The 16,550-nt window shown below is 38.7% G+C and overlaps 1 protein-coding gene across 1 annotated transcript in view; it reads left to right on the plus strand.

Annotated features, from left to right (window-relative positions):
• SPON1 (spondin 1) overlaps positions 1-16,550 on the plus strand; it is a 328,021-nt gene that overhangs the window by 148,700 nt on the left and 162,771 nt on the right. The window contains exons 4-5 of the mRNA XM_066251009.1: positions 11,209-11,282; positions 15,910-16,032. Of these exons, the coding sequence (XP_066107106.1) occupies positions 11,209-11,282; positions 15,910-16,032 (197 nt within the window). The remainder of the gene's footprint in view (positions 1-11,208; positions 11,283-15,909; positions 16,033-16,550) is intronic.

Genomic DNA, 16,550 nt, shown 5'->3' on the forward strand with positions numbered 1-16,550 from the left:
AGAAACTTAGGGCAGCTGCTCAATTAGTACAAGAGCAGCTACAGCTTGGGCATATTGAACCATCTAATAGCCCATGGAATACACTTCCATATTTTGATCCTGCCGCCTCCTGGATTATCAAGGGGCATAGGTGACCCTTACAGTTTATAGATTTTGAGCCTCAAAATTATTGTTGTTCCTTTTTTCAAAAGATCAACAACAATGGCTCCGGGAAACTTCCACTAAATGGCAAATCACTTTTGCAAATCAATGGACAACTTTATACTGAAACAGTCAACTTAAAATCAGCTCAAAGACTAGAATTATATGCTATTATCATGGCTTTTCAGCATTTGCCATATTCCTCCTTTAATCTATATACAGACAGCAAATATTTACTTATGGTTGTTTTCACTATAAAGACTGCTGTCTTAGGGACAACTGCTGATGAACTATTTCATCAGTTCCTCCTTCTTCAACGACTTGTATGTCAACATAGAGCTTTATGTTTTATAGGACACACTCGAGCTCACTCCATGCTCCCTGGAGCTTTAGCACAAGAGAATGCCCTTGTGGATCAAGCTACCCAAAAGAAAATTATTTGGAGCAACCATGACAGATCGAGCAATTCAGTCTCATACTATTCATCACCAGAACGCTGCAGCCCTGTGTAAACAGTTTCAACTTTCTCAGGAAGCAGCACACAGATTGGTAAATCCTGTCCAAGGGGTCCTATACTACAATCTGTCCCTTCATTTGGAGTTAACCCTCAAGGACTCCTACCAGGACATCTTTGGCAAATGGATGTTATTCATATACCTTCATTTGGCAAACAATCCTATGTCCACGTTACAGTGGATACCTATTCTGGATTTATAGTAATCTCTGTCAGAACAGGAAAGGCTGCTAAGCATGTTATAGCTCATTGTCTATATGCATTTTTCTATTGTTGGATTTCCTAAACTGGTTAAACTTACAATGCTCCTGCATATGTAGCAAAAGCATTTACTGTATTTTGTCAAATCTTTCGAATTATGGGTATTTCTTACAATGTTTAAAGTCAAGGTATTATTAAAGTGTACCCAACAAATATCTTAAGGTCAATTTAAAAAAATTTAAAAGGGGGGAGTCATATCCTGGAACTCCTACAGGTCTACCATATCATGCTTTTTACTTAAAAATTTTTAAATTTCTTTTGAATGCTGATGAACAGGAGACGCCAAATCTTTTTCTCCTGCAAACTTCTACCTTCTTTTATTTGATCCAGCTAATAACACTGTTTTGTCTTTTTCCAAATAGCTCCAGATATACAGAAAAGGTTTATATAGGTGGATGGGGATCCTCAAACCCCTCAGTGAGATCTTCTGAGCATGGCTTTTAAGGTGCCAAGAGGCAGAAAAAGCCCAATAGAGATCAGGTGAACTACCAGCTTTTAGGATACACCCATAAAGGCTCCAACGCCCCAAAGGGGTCTCATAGGATTCCATTTGGGTCCTGCTTCAATAGTGAATAGGAAGGTCATTGAGCTAAAGCCTGCCAGGCTTACATGCCTCTGCTGTGAGGAAAAAGGGACACTGGGAGATAGGCTTCCCCCTCGCTCCTCTAAGGGAGGGTTCAGTCTCTTCCAGCCCTGATCCAGCCACCAATGACCTAACCTTGCCCAGAATACTGGGGTTTGCCACTGAAGGCTGAAGGTGTGCAGGGCTGTCGGCCCCATCTATGACACTGTGGATGAGCCTAGGGTATTTCTTCCAAGAAGCAGGTAAACTAATCTCATTTGCACAAGGGCCACTTAACTATGTCTTGCCTGAATAGTCAGGTTTTTTATTCTTCCCTTGAAGATCTCTGTTGTGTGTGTTGATAGTCCTATTTTCTGCTGCTTTGTTTAATATATAGTGTTTCCTTTATTTCTCCTACCTCAATGCCCCACTCCTAATTTAGAGCTCTCTTTCCTCCTTTTGCCAACTTCTATTATGAATTTACCTTTGCCACCCAGCTTAGTATATCCCAAGGTTCTCTTTACCATGCCACAGTTGCAGAGCTCCAGGGAAAAGCAACCTGGTCTCATCTCTCCAGGCAGAGAAGAACAGCCATCTCCACACATGCTGCAGATGGCTTTTCCAGTCTATCTGAATCATTACCAGCTAGAAGCAGCGGTCATTGGGACTTGGACATGAGCTGCAAAGTATAGAATTGTGACAACAATTCCAGTGCCATGCGGACTTTTCCTGGATGTGGACTTTTCCTGGACTCCCGCTCCTTGTGACAGCTCCTAATGAACTGAACTGGGGTTGGGTTGCATTTTCAGGGATTTGGAATGGTGTTGGTGCCAACTTGGACTTGGTGAACATGTTAAGGACACTACTCTTTTATGAATTCTTGCTGTACTGGCCAAGAGTTTGCTTAAAGGCTTTAATCACTGTAAAAAAAAATAGAAGACTGGATAAAGCAGATGTGGCACATATACACTATGGAATACTACTCAGCCATAAGAAATGATGACATCGGATCATTTACAACAAAATGGTGGGATCTTAATAACATTATACGGAGTGAAATAAGTAAATCAGAAAAAACCAAGAACTGCATGATTCCATACATTGGTGGGGCATAAAAACGAGACTAAGAGACATGGACAAGAGTGTGGTGGTTACGGGGGGTGGGGAGAGAAGGAGAGAGAGGGGGAGGGGCACAAAGAAAACCAGATAGAAGGTGATGGAGGACAATCTGACTTTGGGTGATGGGTATGCCACATAATTGAATGACAAGATAACCTGGACATGTTTTCTTTGAATATATGTACCCTGATTTATTGATGTCACCCCATTAAAATTAATAAAAATTTATTTATATAAAAAAGTATGATCATGCTTTTAAATCATTGGCTTTGCCATTTTTCTCATATTTACAATAAGAGGAAGAAAATTCAAAATATTTGTTATAGACACTAGCAAAGGCAAGTTTTGAGAGATCCTGGGTGAGAAAACAGCACAGATGAGGGGCTGGTAGAGTGGAAGAGGTGTTCAGACAGGGGCGTGCACTTCTGAAAGTCTAGAACCCAGAAAGCATGGCACCAAATGACAGCAAATGAAGTCAGAGGAATGTTTGGGAGAAATTTTATGAAAATCTTTAAATACCATAATAAGTTTGTATTTAACCTGTACATTAAGAGTTGGCAAGAGAATTTTGCTGAGACAAAATCTGATTGGTATGGGAGCTCTGTATTGTGCAACCACATGCCAACATGTTTTTACTCTATGGCCGAAGTGCTTTTTTGAAAGAGCAAATCTGATCATCTCACTCCTCAGGACACACTCTTCAAAGATATCTCATCAAGTTGGTTTAAATGCCATCTCCTTGCAGGCTCTGGGTGAAGTGGTTCTGCTCACTCTCCAACTCGTCTCACACCTACCTTGCTTGCCATTTGTAGGTTCTCCGATGAGCCCTGACCCTCCCACTGCAAGATTTTACAGAGGAAGCCCTCTCCCTTGCCTCTCCCTTCCACTTGCCTAGGTAGCTTGTCCTACTTAGTCATCTTTTCTGGGGAGAGCCTTTCTCAGCTTGGTCAGGACCCTCTGTATTGTACTCTCCCACACTCTGTGGACTTCTCCATTCAGCACTTACTCATGGTTGTGTTAAATGACTAGGTGAGGATTTAGTATGATGCTTCCCCTCACTATACTGTAAACTTTGAGAATGGAAAGTGACCCCATCTATCTTGTTCATGACAGTGCCCCAGTGCCTGGCTACTAAGTAGTGCTCCAACAACTATTTGTTGAAAATATACCAGCAAATAAAACAGAATAGCAGATGAGGGCAAAGACTGCATTGGTTGAAATGAGGAGAGAGCCTTTGGAGGGAGCAAGAGCATGGGGCCTGTAATACTTCCCACTAGGCCTCTTCCTTGCCTTTTACAGGGGTCCCTAGGGCCCTGCTCAGCAGAAACACTCTGAAAAGCATTGTGGGATTGTCTGACTAGTAAAAGGCTTTGCTATCTGGCTTTTGGGGTGAGAGTAAATGTTCTCAAGAGTGTTCTCTTGGCCTGAGCAAACTTTCTGCTTGATGGTCAGCAGAATGGATAAATGATCCATGTAGCTTTGTGTAGACAGGAAGCATATTTCATTCATTTATTTCAACATTTCCTCTCCCTTGGGTGGGGAAAGACTATAAAAGACATATGTAGACTGGTCTGAATTTTATCCTTTTGTGCAGGACAGGGTGTAGAGTAGACATTTCTTTGGAAAGTCATCTTGGCCCAGGCCCAGACCATTGAGAAAACTGCCTCTGTACTTGGCAGACCTGTGGATACTTGGCCACATTCCTGGGTGTGAGGTCATGTGATACAGGGCAAGTTGTGTGACTCTATCACTCGTTCAATGTAGTCAGCTGGGATGAAGTCAAGGGCTCCCTTTATCTGTTTAATAGGATAAATCAAAGTAAAAATTACCTTTTGATGAAGTAGCTTCAATGAAGAAAATCAGTAGAAATAGCTGGAGATGCACTGGCACCATCTCAATGTTAAATGTAGTTGACTTTCAGATTACTGGAACACTGAGTTTTGGGATTCAACTTCTGTGAAGCCAGTTAAAAATAAGTAGCTGGTTGGGTTAAAGGAGAAGTAGCATGTCTACACAATCCTAATTTAAAAAAAAAATTTATGTGCTAGCCAAAAGTAAGTCATTTTTTTAACCTCAAAATATTCTTTCCAGATTCAAAGAGCCTGTGTTTGACATGTTTAAGAGAGAGCTATAACAGCTAAAGTTGTCTTTGTTCAGAATGTAGGAGATCGTTTTGTTTAGATGTTCAGAAAAGATGCAGGATGACATTTTCAGAACAAATCAAAAGAATATTTTAAAATTCTTCTTTTCTCCTTCTGAAAGAGGATTTGACATGCTTCTCTGACTTGAATTTGGTTGATATACAAATGACCTCAATAGTTTGATATAAAACTAGAGTAAAATGAACCATTTCAAAATGTTGAAAATGCTGTTAGTTCACTTTCTTTCTTTTTTCTAATATTTATGTTGTTTCTTTCTTTTTTGTTTTTGACTCAATACAGAATGAGGAAAAAAATCACAAAACTTACTTGGGGGAAACAGAGACTATAGGGCAAATATCACAAAATCAGTAAAATTTTTTTAATTAATTAATTAATTTATTGTGTTTATATAGATTCTAGTATCTGCCCAAAAGCATCCCCCTCCCCCACATTCCCCTCAACATCTCCCTTACTGCCCTCCCAAAAGTTCCCTCTCCCCTTCCCTTCAGGTTTAATTCCGTTCTTCAGTTCACATTGTTCCTTGGATTCCTCAAACGAGTGAGGTCATATAATATTTTTCTTTCTCTGCCTGGCTTCTTTCATTCAACATAATAGTTTCCAGGTTCATCCATATTGTTGCAAAAGGTAATATTTCCTCTTTTTCGTGGCCCCATAGTATTCCATTGTATATGTGTACCACTGCTTTTTAATCCACTCGTCCACTGACGGACACTTGGGCATTTCCAGATCTTCGCTATTGTGAACAATGCTGCCATAAACATGGAGGTGCATTTCGTTTTTAAGTCAGTGATATGGTGCCCTTGGGATATATTCCTATAAGTGGGATGGCTGGGTCAAAGGGCAGTTCTATTTCTAATTTTTTGAGGAATCTCCATACTGTTTTCCACAGTGGCTGCACCAGTCTGCATTCCCACCAGCAGTGCAGGAGGGTTCCCCTTTCTCCACATCCTCGCCAGCACCTATCATGTGTTGTTTAGTTAATGAGCACCATTCTGACTGGTGTGAGGTGATATCTCATTGTGGTTTTAATTTGCATTTCTCTAATGATTAGTGATGTTGAACATTTTTTCATCTGTCTATTGGCCATCTGTATGTCCTCTTTGGAGAAGTGTCTATTCATTTCTTGTGCCCATTTTTGGATTGGATTGTTTGTCTTCTGGCATTGAGTTTTACAAGTTCTTTATAAATTTTGGTTATTAACCCCTTATCAGATGTATTGTCGAATATGTTCTCCCATTGTGTGGTTTGTCTTTTTATTCTGTTCATATTGTCTTTAGCTGTGCAAAAGCTTTTTAGTTTGATATAGTCCCATTTTTTTATTCTGTCTTTTATTTCACTTTCCTGTGGAGATAAATCAGCAAATATATTGCTGCAATAGATGTCAGTGAGCTTACTGCCTATGTTTTCTTCTAAGATGCTTATGATTTCATGACTTACATTTAAGTTCTTTATCCATATTTTTTGTTTATTTATTTATTTATTTTACAGAGTCAGAGAGAGGGATAGATAGGGACAGACAGACAGGAACGGAGAGATGAGAAGCATCAATTATTAGTTTTTTCGTTGCGACACTTTAGTTGTTCATTGATTGCTTTCTCATATGTACCTTGACTGTGGGCCTTCAGCAGTCCGAGCAACCCATTGCTTTGAGCCAGCAACCTTGGGTCCAAGCTGGTGAGCTTTGCTCAAACCAGACGAGCTCATGCTCAAGCTGGAGACCTCGGGGTCTCGAACCTGGGTCCTTCCGCATCCCAGTCCGATGCTCTACCCACTGCGCCACCGCCTGGTCAGGCTCTTTATCCATTTTAAGTTTATTATTGTGAATGGTGTAAGTTGGTGATCTAGTTTCATTTTTTTGCAGGTAGCAGTCCAGTTTTCACAACATCATTTGTTAAAGAGACTGTCTTTACTCCATTGTATGCTCTTACCTCATTTGTCAAATATCAATTGTCCTTAAAGGTATGGGTTTATTTCTGGGTTCTCAGTTCTGTTCCATTGATCTATACACCTGTTCTTATTCAAGTACCAAGCTGTTTTGAGTACAATGGCCTTGTAGTATAACTTGATATTAGGAAGTGTGATACCTCCCACTTTATTCTTTTTCAAGATTGCTGAGGCTATTTGTGTTCCTTTTTGGTTCCATATAAATTTTTAGAATACGTGTTCTATATCTTTGAAGTATGTCATTGGTATTTTAATTAGTATTGCATTGGATTTATAAATTGCTTTGGGTAATATAGACATTTTAATGATGTTTATTCTTCCTAACCATGAACACGGTATATGCTTCCACTTGTTTGTGTCTTCCTTGATATCTTTTATCAATGTTTTATAATTTCTGAGTATAAGTCTTTAACCTCCTGGGTTAAATTTACTCCTAGGTAAGTAATTTTTTTGTTGCAATAGTGAAAGGGATTATTTTCTTAATTTCTCTTTTTGACATTTCATTGTTCATGTATAAAAATGCCTCTGATTTATGTGTACTAATTTTATATTCTACCACCTTGCTGAATTCATTTATCAGATACAGTAGTTTTTTGACTGAGACTTTAGGATTTTTTATATACTGTATAATATCATCTGCAAATAATGATAGTTTTACTTCTTCTTTTCCACTTTGGATGCCTTTTATTTATTTTTCTTGTCTTATTCCTGTAGCTAGGACAGACTTCCAGTACTATGTTGAATAAGAGTGGTGAAAGGGGGCACCCCTGCCTTGTTCCTGATTTTAGGGGAATTGCTTTTAATTTTTTTGTCCATTAATTATGATGACAGCTGTGGGTTTCTCATAGATGTCCTTTATCATGCTGAGGTATGTTCCCTGTATTTCAACTTTGCTAAGAGTTTAGATCATAAATGGGTGCTGGATTTTATCAAATGCTTTTTCTGCATCTATTGAAATTATCATATGGTTTTTCTCCTTCCTTTTGTTTATGTGGTGAATCACATTGATTGATTTACAAATGTTGTACCATCCTTGCCTCCCCAGAATAAATCCCACTTAATCATGATGTATGATTTTTTTCATGTATTGCTGGATCTGGTTTTCTAATATTTTGTTGAGGATTTTAGCATCTAAATTCATGAGGGATATTGGCCTATAATTTTCTTTCTTTGTGTTGTTTTTGCCTGGTTTTGGAATCAGAATTATGCTCACCTCATAAAAGGAACTTGGAAGTGTTCCTTCCTTTTGAATTTTTTGAAATTAGCTTGAGAAGAATAGGCATTAGTTCTTCTTTGAATATTTGGTAGAATTCACCAGTGAAGCCATTGGTCCCAGGGTTTTTGTTTTTGGGGAGCTTTTTGATAACTGTTTTGATCTCATTTGTTGTAACTGGTCTGTTTAGGTTTTTTGATTCTTTCAAATTGATTTTTGGAAGATTATATGTTTCAAGGAATTTGTCTATTTAACCTAGGTTAATTTTTTTGGGATACAGTTCTTCATAGTATTTTCTTACAATATTTTGTATTTCTGTTGTGTCAGTTGTTATTTCTCCACTCTCATTTCTAATTTTATTTATTTGAGTCCTCTCTCTTCTTTTCTTGGTGAGTCTCGTTAAAGGTTCATTGATCTTGTTTACCCTTTCAAAGAACCAGCTCTTGGTTTCATTGATCCTCTGTATTGTTTCTTTAGCCTCTATGTAATTTATGTCTGCTCTGATCTTTATTATTTCCTTCCTTCTACTACCTCTGGGCTTTACTTGCTGTTTTTTTTTTCTACTTGTTTTAGATGCAGGGTTAGGTTGTTTATTTGAGCTTTTTCATTGCTTAAGGAATGCCTGCAGTGCTATAAACTTCCCTCTCAGTACTACTTTTGCTGTGTCCCATAAATTTTGAGTTGTTGTATGCTCATTATCATTCGTTTCTAGGAATTTCTTTATTTCTTCTTTGATTTCATTGTTAACTCATTTGTTATTTAATAACATGCTATTTAGTTTCCATGTGTTTGAGTATTTTTCAGTTTTTCTGTTATGGTTGATTTCTAGTTTCATACCATTGTGATCAAAGAAAATGCTTGATGTGATTTCAATCTTCTTAATTTGTTGAGACTGCTTTTGTGTCCTAACAGGTGGTCTATCCTAGAGAATGTACCATGAGCATTTAAAAAAATGTATATTCTGCTGTTTTAGGTGAAAGTTTCTGAAGATATCTATTAAATCGAGTTGATCTAGTGTGTCCTTTAAGTCTGCTGTTTCTTTGTTAATTTTTTTTCTTGAGGATCTATCTAGTGATGTTAGTGGGGTATTGAAATCTCCTACTATTATAGTATTTCTGTTGATCTTGCCCTTAGTCTGCTTTATATATTTAGGTGCTTCTATATTAGGTGCGTAGATATTTATGATGGTTATATCTTCCTGTTGGATTGCTCCCTTTATCATTATGTAGTGACCTTCTTTATCTCTTACTATAGCCTTTGTTTTAAAGTCCATTTTGTCTGATATAAGTATTGCTACCACAGCTTTTTTTTCATTTTCATTTGCATGAAATATTTTTTTCCATCCTTTTACCTTTAGTCTATGTGTGTCTTTTGTTTTGAGGTGTGTCTCTTGTAGACAGCATATGTATGGGTCCTGTTTTCTTATCCATGCAGCTACCCTAGGTCTTTTGATCATATCATTTAATCCATTTACATTTTAGGTTATTATTGATATGTAGTTGTTTATTACCATTTTGTTCTTTAAAGCTATATTTCTCTTTTGTTATATTCTTTTCCCCCTTTATTCTGTTTACAACAGGCCCCTTAACATTTCATGCAGCATTGGTTTAGTTTTAATGATTTCCTTGAGTTTTGTCTGGGAAGTTTGTTATTTCTCTTTCTATTTTAAATGATAGCCTTGTTGGATAAAGTAGTCCTGGTTGTAGGTTCTTGTTCTGCATTACTTTAAATATTTCTTGCCATTCCCTTCTGGCCTCAAGTGTTACTGTTAAAAAGTTGGATGTCATCCTTATGGGGGCTCCTTTGTAGGTGATAGCCTTTTTTTCTCTAGCAGCTTTTAATATTTTCTCTTTATCTCTTAGCTTTGTTATTTTAATTATGATGTGTCTTGGTGTGGATTTCTTTGGGTTTTTCTTTAATGGAGTTCTCTGTGCTTCTTGAATTTGTGTGACTTTTTCCTGCATCAATTTAGGGAAGTTTTCAGCTATGATTTGATTGAACAAAGTCTCTATCCCTTGTTCATTTTCTTCTTCTTCAGGAAGTCCTATAATGCAGATATTGTTTCTCTTTAGATTGTCACAGAGCTCTCTTAGAGTTTCCTCAGATTTTTTTCATTCTCTCTTCTTTTTGCTGTTCCACTTCTGTGTTTTCATTTATCATGTCTTCTAAATCACTGATTCAATTCTCTGCTTCATCCAGCCTACTTTTATTTGCTTTTAGTGTAAGCTTCATTTCAGATATTATATTTGTCATTTCTGTCTGGTTCTTCTTTATTATTTCAATGTCCTTTTTAATACTTGTTATTTATTTATGTGCTCACTGTGACCATCCATTGTTATTCTAAGACCTTTCAGCATTCTAATAATCATTATTCTAAACTCTGCCTCTGGTAGTTTGCTTATATCCATCTCACTCAGCTCTTTTTCCAAGGGTTTTTTTTTTGTTGAGTCATTTGGATTGCACGTCTCTGTCTTCCCATTTTGTCTGTGTTTCTCTGGACTTCCCTGGCTGGGGCCTGGGACAGATCATTGGGGGTCACTGTCTGTGACTGGTTCTTATCTACCTTTTGGGAGCTACAGATTATCCAGATCTTGTGGCTGCCTCTGCTGGTCCAGGTGCCATTGTAAATATCAGCTGCACTCCTAGGCTTGCTTTTATCTACTCTTGGCCTGGGAGAAGTTACTTTAAAAGTTCAAGTTCCCCTAAAATCTGCGTTCTGTTGTCTTTTATTGCTGGTTAATTGTTGGGCTCATTACTATAATTCAGTGATTAGATACGGTATTAGATATGGCCTACTTCTTAGCCTCAGGTGTCTTTCTATCCAGACATATTAGCTCCCGTTGTGTGGTCTGTCTACCAGGCTACCACTGCTGTTGCTGCCTGGGGCTCTTGGGCTCAGCCCATCTCCATGACTACCGCTGTCCTGGTCAGGCTCATGTGTGCCCACGTGCCCATTTGGACCGCTTCTGGGGCTGCCTCAGTTGGCTCAGATCTCAGTGGCTACCTCAGGGGGTCCTGTTAGTTCACTTTTTTACCATAATATTAGCACCACCAACAGCAACACAATTACTAATGTTTATTGAGTGGTTTCTAGGTTATGTGCTCAGTTCTTAATATATATTTTCTTATTTAGTTCTCATAGCAATCCCATGAGGTAGGTATTATTATTAATGTCAATTTTCCAATGAAGAAACTGAGTGACTCTCCCAAAGCTGCAAGCAGGTGATCAGGGAACTGACATCCCCCATATCTGCCTTCCTCACCACTGCACTTGTGTCTTCTTTCCCCACAGGGCCAGCATTGTACAGAAACGCATCATTTATTTTCAAGATGAGGGCTCTCTGACCAAGAAACTTTGTGAACAAGGTAAGAACATGTAGGTAAGAAAGGGCCAGATAAATGGACAGTGGCTCATTCAGTTCAAACATCTGGCCTTGGGAATTAAGATGATTGGGCTTTCTGAGTACCCCCCCCCCTGCTTCCTCATGTAGCTTCAGTTTTTAATCTGGCTGTGTACTGTGGATAATTGGATCCACCTTAAGCTCTAATTACCCAGCTTGATTCCATGGGTAGGAGGTAATGTACCTTATATCAGTGTCGACTTTTTATTTTTGTGAAACAGTGATTATTCTGAAGAGGTTCCTTGGAATAATTCACAGGACTTAATTAAGGAATGCATGATTGTGTACCTTTAAGAAGTTTGTAATGGTTTTTCAGAATAATCACCACCAGAAACTTGTGTGGCAGTGGACAATATGGTGAGGATCTTCTCCAGAGATGGGGTTTCCAAGAGGACACTGACCTTGTGATTTCACCACATTCAAGGGACTGGATATTCTAGATATCCAAGCTCATCATTGCCCATCCATAGATTAAAGGCATTCTAACAAAGCCCACCCAGACCAAGTAGACTGGGGAGGGCAGAGCAGAGGCCTGGGTTCAGGTCTGGCTTGGGTTTAAAGCCTGCATCTATGCTTCCTAGCCATCTGACTTAATATATGTAAAATAGTACCATGCCTCCTTGTCACATAGTAAATGCTGTATATATATAAGCATTAGTTATTGTTATCTATATCTGAAAGCTTATTTATTAATCTACTATAAAATATTAAGACCTTAAAAATCTGAATATCTTTAGAAGTCATTAAAGAACTAAATAGAAATAGAAAATGTTCTATAATTATACATCTTTATCTCATTTATATTCATTTTTGCAGAATTTTATTTGCATTTCAAGCAATTAACATTTTGAGAAGAAATAATCCTCTCCAGTTCTAGCAAATCCTAAACTACTAAGAAAAAAGAAGGTTGATAAAGGTCTTCTGGGGAAATTATAAGAATAGGTAATACTTTTTTAGTGCTTGCTACATGACAAGCACTATTCTAAACACTTCATATATCTTTATCATGTAATCTGCACAACCCTATATGGTAAAAACTGTTACATCATCGCAATCATATAGATGAGAATCCTGAGGCACAAAAGTTTAAATGGCTTGCTCAGCAGCATGCAGTTACGTGGTAGAGGGCAGTGTTTGAATGTAAGAGCCAATACCCTTGACCACTTCCTTTTTATCAAAGGGACTACTTCCTAATTAAGCAGTGGGAACTGTTGCCTTTGGTAGATCAAAGCATACTAAAGCATAGGTTTTCTTGTAGATGAGCTAGAACAGAAACTAGGACCTATATGAGGAGTGTGGGGTTGTATGGTGAGCATGAAAAGAGCCAAAAGGGAGAGGTTGGATACCCTGCATTAGGGCCATACCTGATATTGGGGCCAGAGAGCTGGAACCTATGGATCAGGATGCTGGTCAGCTTCCAGGTAGGCATCACCACACATGGCTTTTGGGGCTTTCCTTTCCTGTATATTATTGTCCATAAATTCACTCAGCTTTTCTCCAAACAAGGAACATCTCAACTGTGAAGGCTCTTGATTCCTAAAGGGCAATCCTGTTCCTGCCCTGCCTCCATGAGAGGACATTGAGGCCACTTCTTGGTTTATAACCACAGATGACTAATCACAACCATGGTTTTATTAGTTTGACTATCAGAGGATAGTTTTGCTTCCCAGATTTGAAGGTTCTTAGGAGATACGTCCCCTCAAAGCCTCAGTCCTTATCTAATCCATAAATATGCTAAAATTCTGTAGATACAGTGTCAATAAAATGGCATTTCAAATCTCTGTTGGCTATCACTTCTGAAGCAGAGATCAAAATGACTAAGCACACACCTGCCTAAAAACACCACTTTCTAAAGGGGGGGGGCAGCAGGACCTGGGCTGTAGGATCATTTGGTACCGTTGTAGATCCCCGGAAACAGCAGACCCCTGAGGAAATTCATCAATTAGCAAGCAGGTCACATAAAGAAAGTCTTTCATTGATAAGCATAGAGCAAAGGAATTTTTCTTAAATGTCTATGCTTCCTTAATTATCTCTAGCTCTTTCATTAGGGCCTTTACATTCTTTGCTTCCGTGGTGGTATAACAAATCTATCAAGGAATTGGAGAGAGTGTCTATTATTGTTTCCCAGTTGAAGCTGTTAATTGCATAGAGGGGAAATGAAGAACTGCACATATAAAAAAAAACAGTGGCAATCATTATTTTTTAAAAGAAACATAAAGCATTAAGCTACTCACAATTAAATAAGAAACATAAAATATTCAAAAAGGTGACCTATAATAAGCATGCATCCACACCCTCATACTAAAACCATGTCTCCGACAATTAAGGGAGAGAGATGGGAGAGGAAACGATGGCAGGAAAAGGGGAAAGAAGGGATAATGAGAAAAGGAGGAAAAGGTAAGAGGAAGGAGAGTAAAGGGTGAGAGCTGAAAAGGAAGCTGATGGATTGCGAGTGGAGATGGGGCAAAGGGGAAACCAGGGGACACGCAGCCTGGAGAGGTTGCATTTGGCAGGCCCTGCTGTGGTTAGGAGAGGGAGGGAAGGTAATGCTTATCACTGCCCTTTGAAAACCTGGTTCGTTTCAATAGGATTTTTCTCAGTAGGAAACAGTATGTCTGTCTCTAGTTTCAAACTTAGAAGTTTATTTTTTAAGCAAAGGCTTATTTTCTGTTGGAAGTCTTCAAGGTTTATTATAAGTAGATTTATTCCCTTAAACTCCTGGATACATCTTAAGTTTACGACCTATAGACCTGAGAACCCTTTTGATAAAGGAACACTGCCAATTTACCTTCTTTGCGTTCCTCGAGAGATTATTGCTGCCTCACTTGACAGTGCCTGGTAGTCACAATCAAAACCCCAGCATGAGTCTCGGCTCTGAATCCCTTTCTCAAAACTAATTTAGTTTTTTCTTTTTTTCACAACATAGTTGGTCATAATAAAAATGTAAAGAAAAAAAATATCTTCAAGAGTTATTGTTTTACCCTACCTTCCCTGAAATATATTCAACATGGCTTGTCCCTTAACCATCAAAGTGTCTCAGAAAGGAATCCGCCATGGGTTTCATGTGCAACAAGCAGTAGGGAGCCTACTCCTAAGCACAGAGGATGCTCAGGTCTCTTCCGAGTGTACAAAGACTAGCCACACAATGATTTCTAATTTGGGTGGTTTCAGACTTCTTCTATAGGGCTATTTAGAAATCCTGGAGCTGTGTAGGGAGATGATTTTCTAAATGTACCATTCTTCATTTGAAAAAGCAAAACACATAAGTAAAAATTTCACTCACTGGTATTTCTGCAGACCTATCCAGAAAAAACTTTTTTCCTTGACTGGCAGATACAGTGCTGAGATTAAGAGCATAGTTCTTAATCTCCCAACTCAAAAAGACCTGAGCTCCAGTTCTGCCTGCACCATTCACCAACCCTGTGACCTTGGGCTGGTTACCTAATCTGTCTCAGTTTCCTGATCTGTAAACTGAAGTTAATTTAACAGAAGGGCTTACCTCGTAGGTTTGCTAGGACAATCCTAGCAATATTTGGAGAATAATCAGCACATACAAGGACTCTGTACAGTGCAGGTATTATTACAATAACCCATCCTTTTTCTCCATCCCAGAATGCGCTTCTTCCACCCATCACTGATTCTGCATATTCAAACCAAATGAACCCAGTGTATTCCATATGGGACATTTGTAAAGTGCTCTTCCTTACACTGAAAAGATTTTTGTACTCTTTTCGCTGCTTTTTATATAATATTTAAGAGTAAGTGGCCAACTTGGAAAAAAAGAACATTTATGTTAATTCTGCTAGAGGAACTGAAGATAAAGCAACTGAAGCAAATTGCAGCTGTAGTCATTGTTTCCGCCTTGCAGGAAGCAGAACAGGCTACCAGCAACAATGCACAGTTAGGGATGTGGGTTCCACAGCGGAAATTCTGAATTTATTCATGCAATCGCTCTTTCCCCACTTATCAGCTATTCACAGCTAAAAATGGGAGCAAGAGGGAATCTTAAGTTTTTCCTGGCTGTCACTATGCTCAGAAGGAAACCTGAACTTAGGAACATAGTCTCAACCCCCCACCCCTCCCATTAAAGCCTCTGAAAGCTTGATAAGAACCGTTGTGACTATATATGCATATCTTTTTTTAAAAAATATTTTTCAGCAGTCCTTTATCTCTCTGTCTCTGTATGCTCTCATTGCTCTTCTTCAAAGCAGCTTCTTCTGATTCTGACAACTTGGCCTCAAGGGATATTTGGAAAAATCATGTTGTGGGAGGGGTGAAGGAAGAGACTGGGGCCCACATGGATAACTGAGTCAATTTTATCTCTGGTTTCTCAAGATAGCCTCCGTCCCAAATAGTCTGCCTTATTGGTCCCACGGGTCTCCTTGCTTGATTAGAGCAAAAGTTCAATTTTTTTTCCCCCATACATAGAGGTATACAGAATCCTTTCTAGCCCATGTACTGAAGTATTGACCTGGTTCTCTGTGTTACTAATCAATGAAAAATGTACCTCCTATTATTTTCCCAAGCATTAGGGACAACCCAAAACCTACATTTGCTTCCTAATTCAGTGCCTTCCTCCCTGGTTCTTTCAGATTCCACATTCGATGGGGTGACTGAAAAACCAATCTTAGACTGCTGTGCCTGTGGAACTGCCAAGTACAGACTCACCTTTTATGGGAATTGGTCGGAGAAGACACATCCAAAAGATTATCCTCGTGAGTAGAGTAGCTACTTTATGGGTTGGGAAAAGTGCATTACCAAGTTTCTCTACTTGTGGGATATACTAGCTGAAGTATGTTAGGTCTACTCTTGCCAAATGATTCAAAAATGCACATTGCCTGTAAGTGAATTCATCAAGACAATGGTTTGCTTCTAGCTTCTTTGCATAGAATTGTACTGAGTGTTTTCTTATTTGTGACTTAAAAAAATATATATATATCCCTGAGGTCATGCTGCTTCTCTTTAGGTGAAACCTGTGGTAACCTCGGTCCTCCCCAAGTGGCTCTGTCTACCAAGTGTACAATAGACATCTTTGTGCTAGAAATAGCTGGCAAAAGGGGCCTGCTCTTGACTCCACAGACCAAGGTCAACAAATATTCAACATCTTTAACCACAGCAGGGATTGGGAGTCTACCAGTACGCCCTTTCCTTATTGATTCCAGATACCACTTTATAATCCTGCTTGACACCATGCTCCAGATAGACAACACCAATTCGTGAGCTTTGTCAGGAG

The sequence above is a fragment of the Saccopteryx bilineata genome, chromosome 1 (genome assembly GCF_036850765.1).
Source record: "Saccopteryx bilineata isolate mSacBil1 chromosome 1, mSacBil1_pri_phased_curated, whole genome shotgun sequence".
Classification (NCBI taxonomy): domain Eukaryota; kingdom Metazoa; phylum Chordata; class Mammalia; order Chiroptera; family Emballonuridae; genus Saccopteryx; species Saccopteryx bilineata.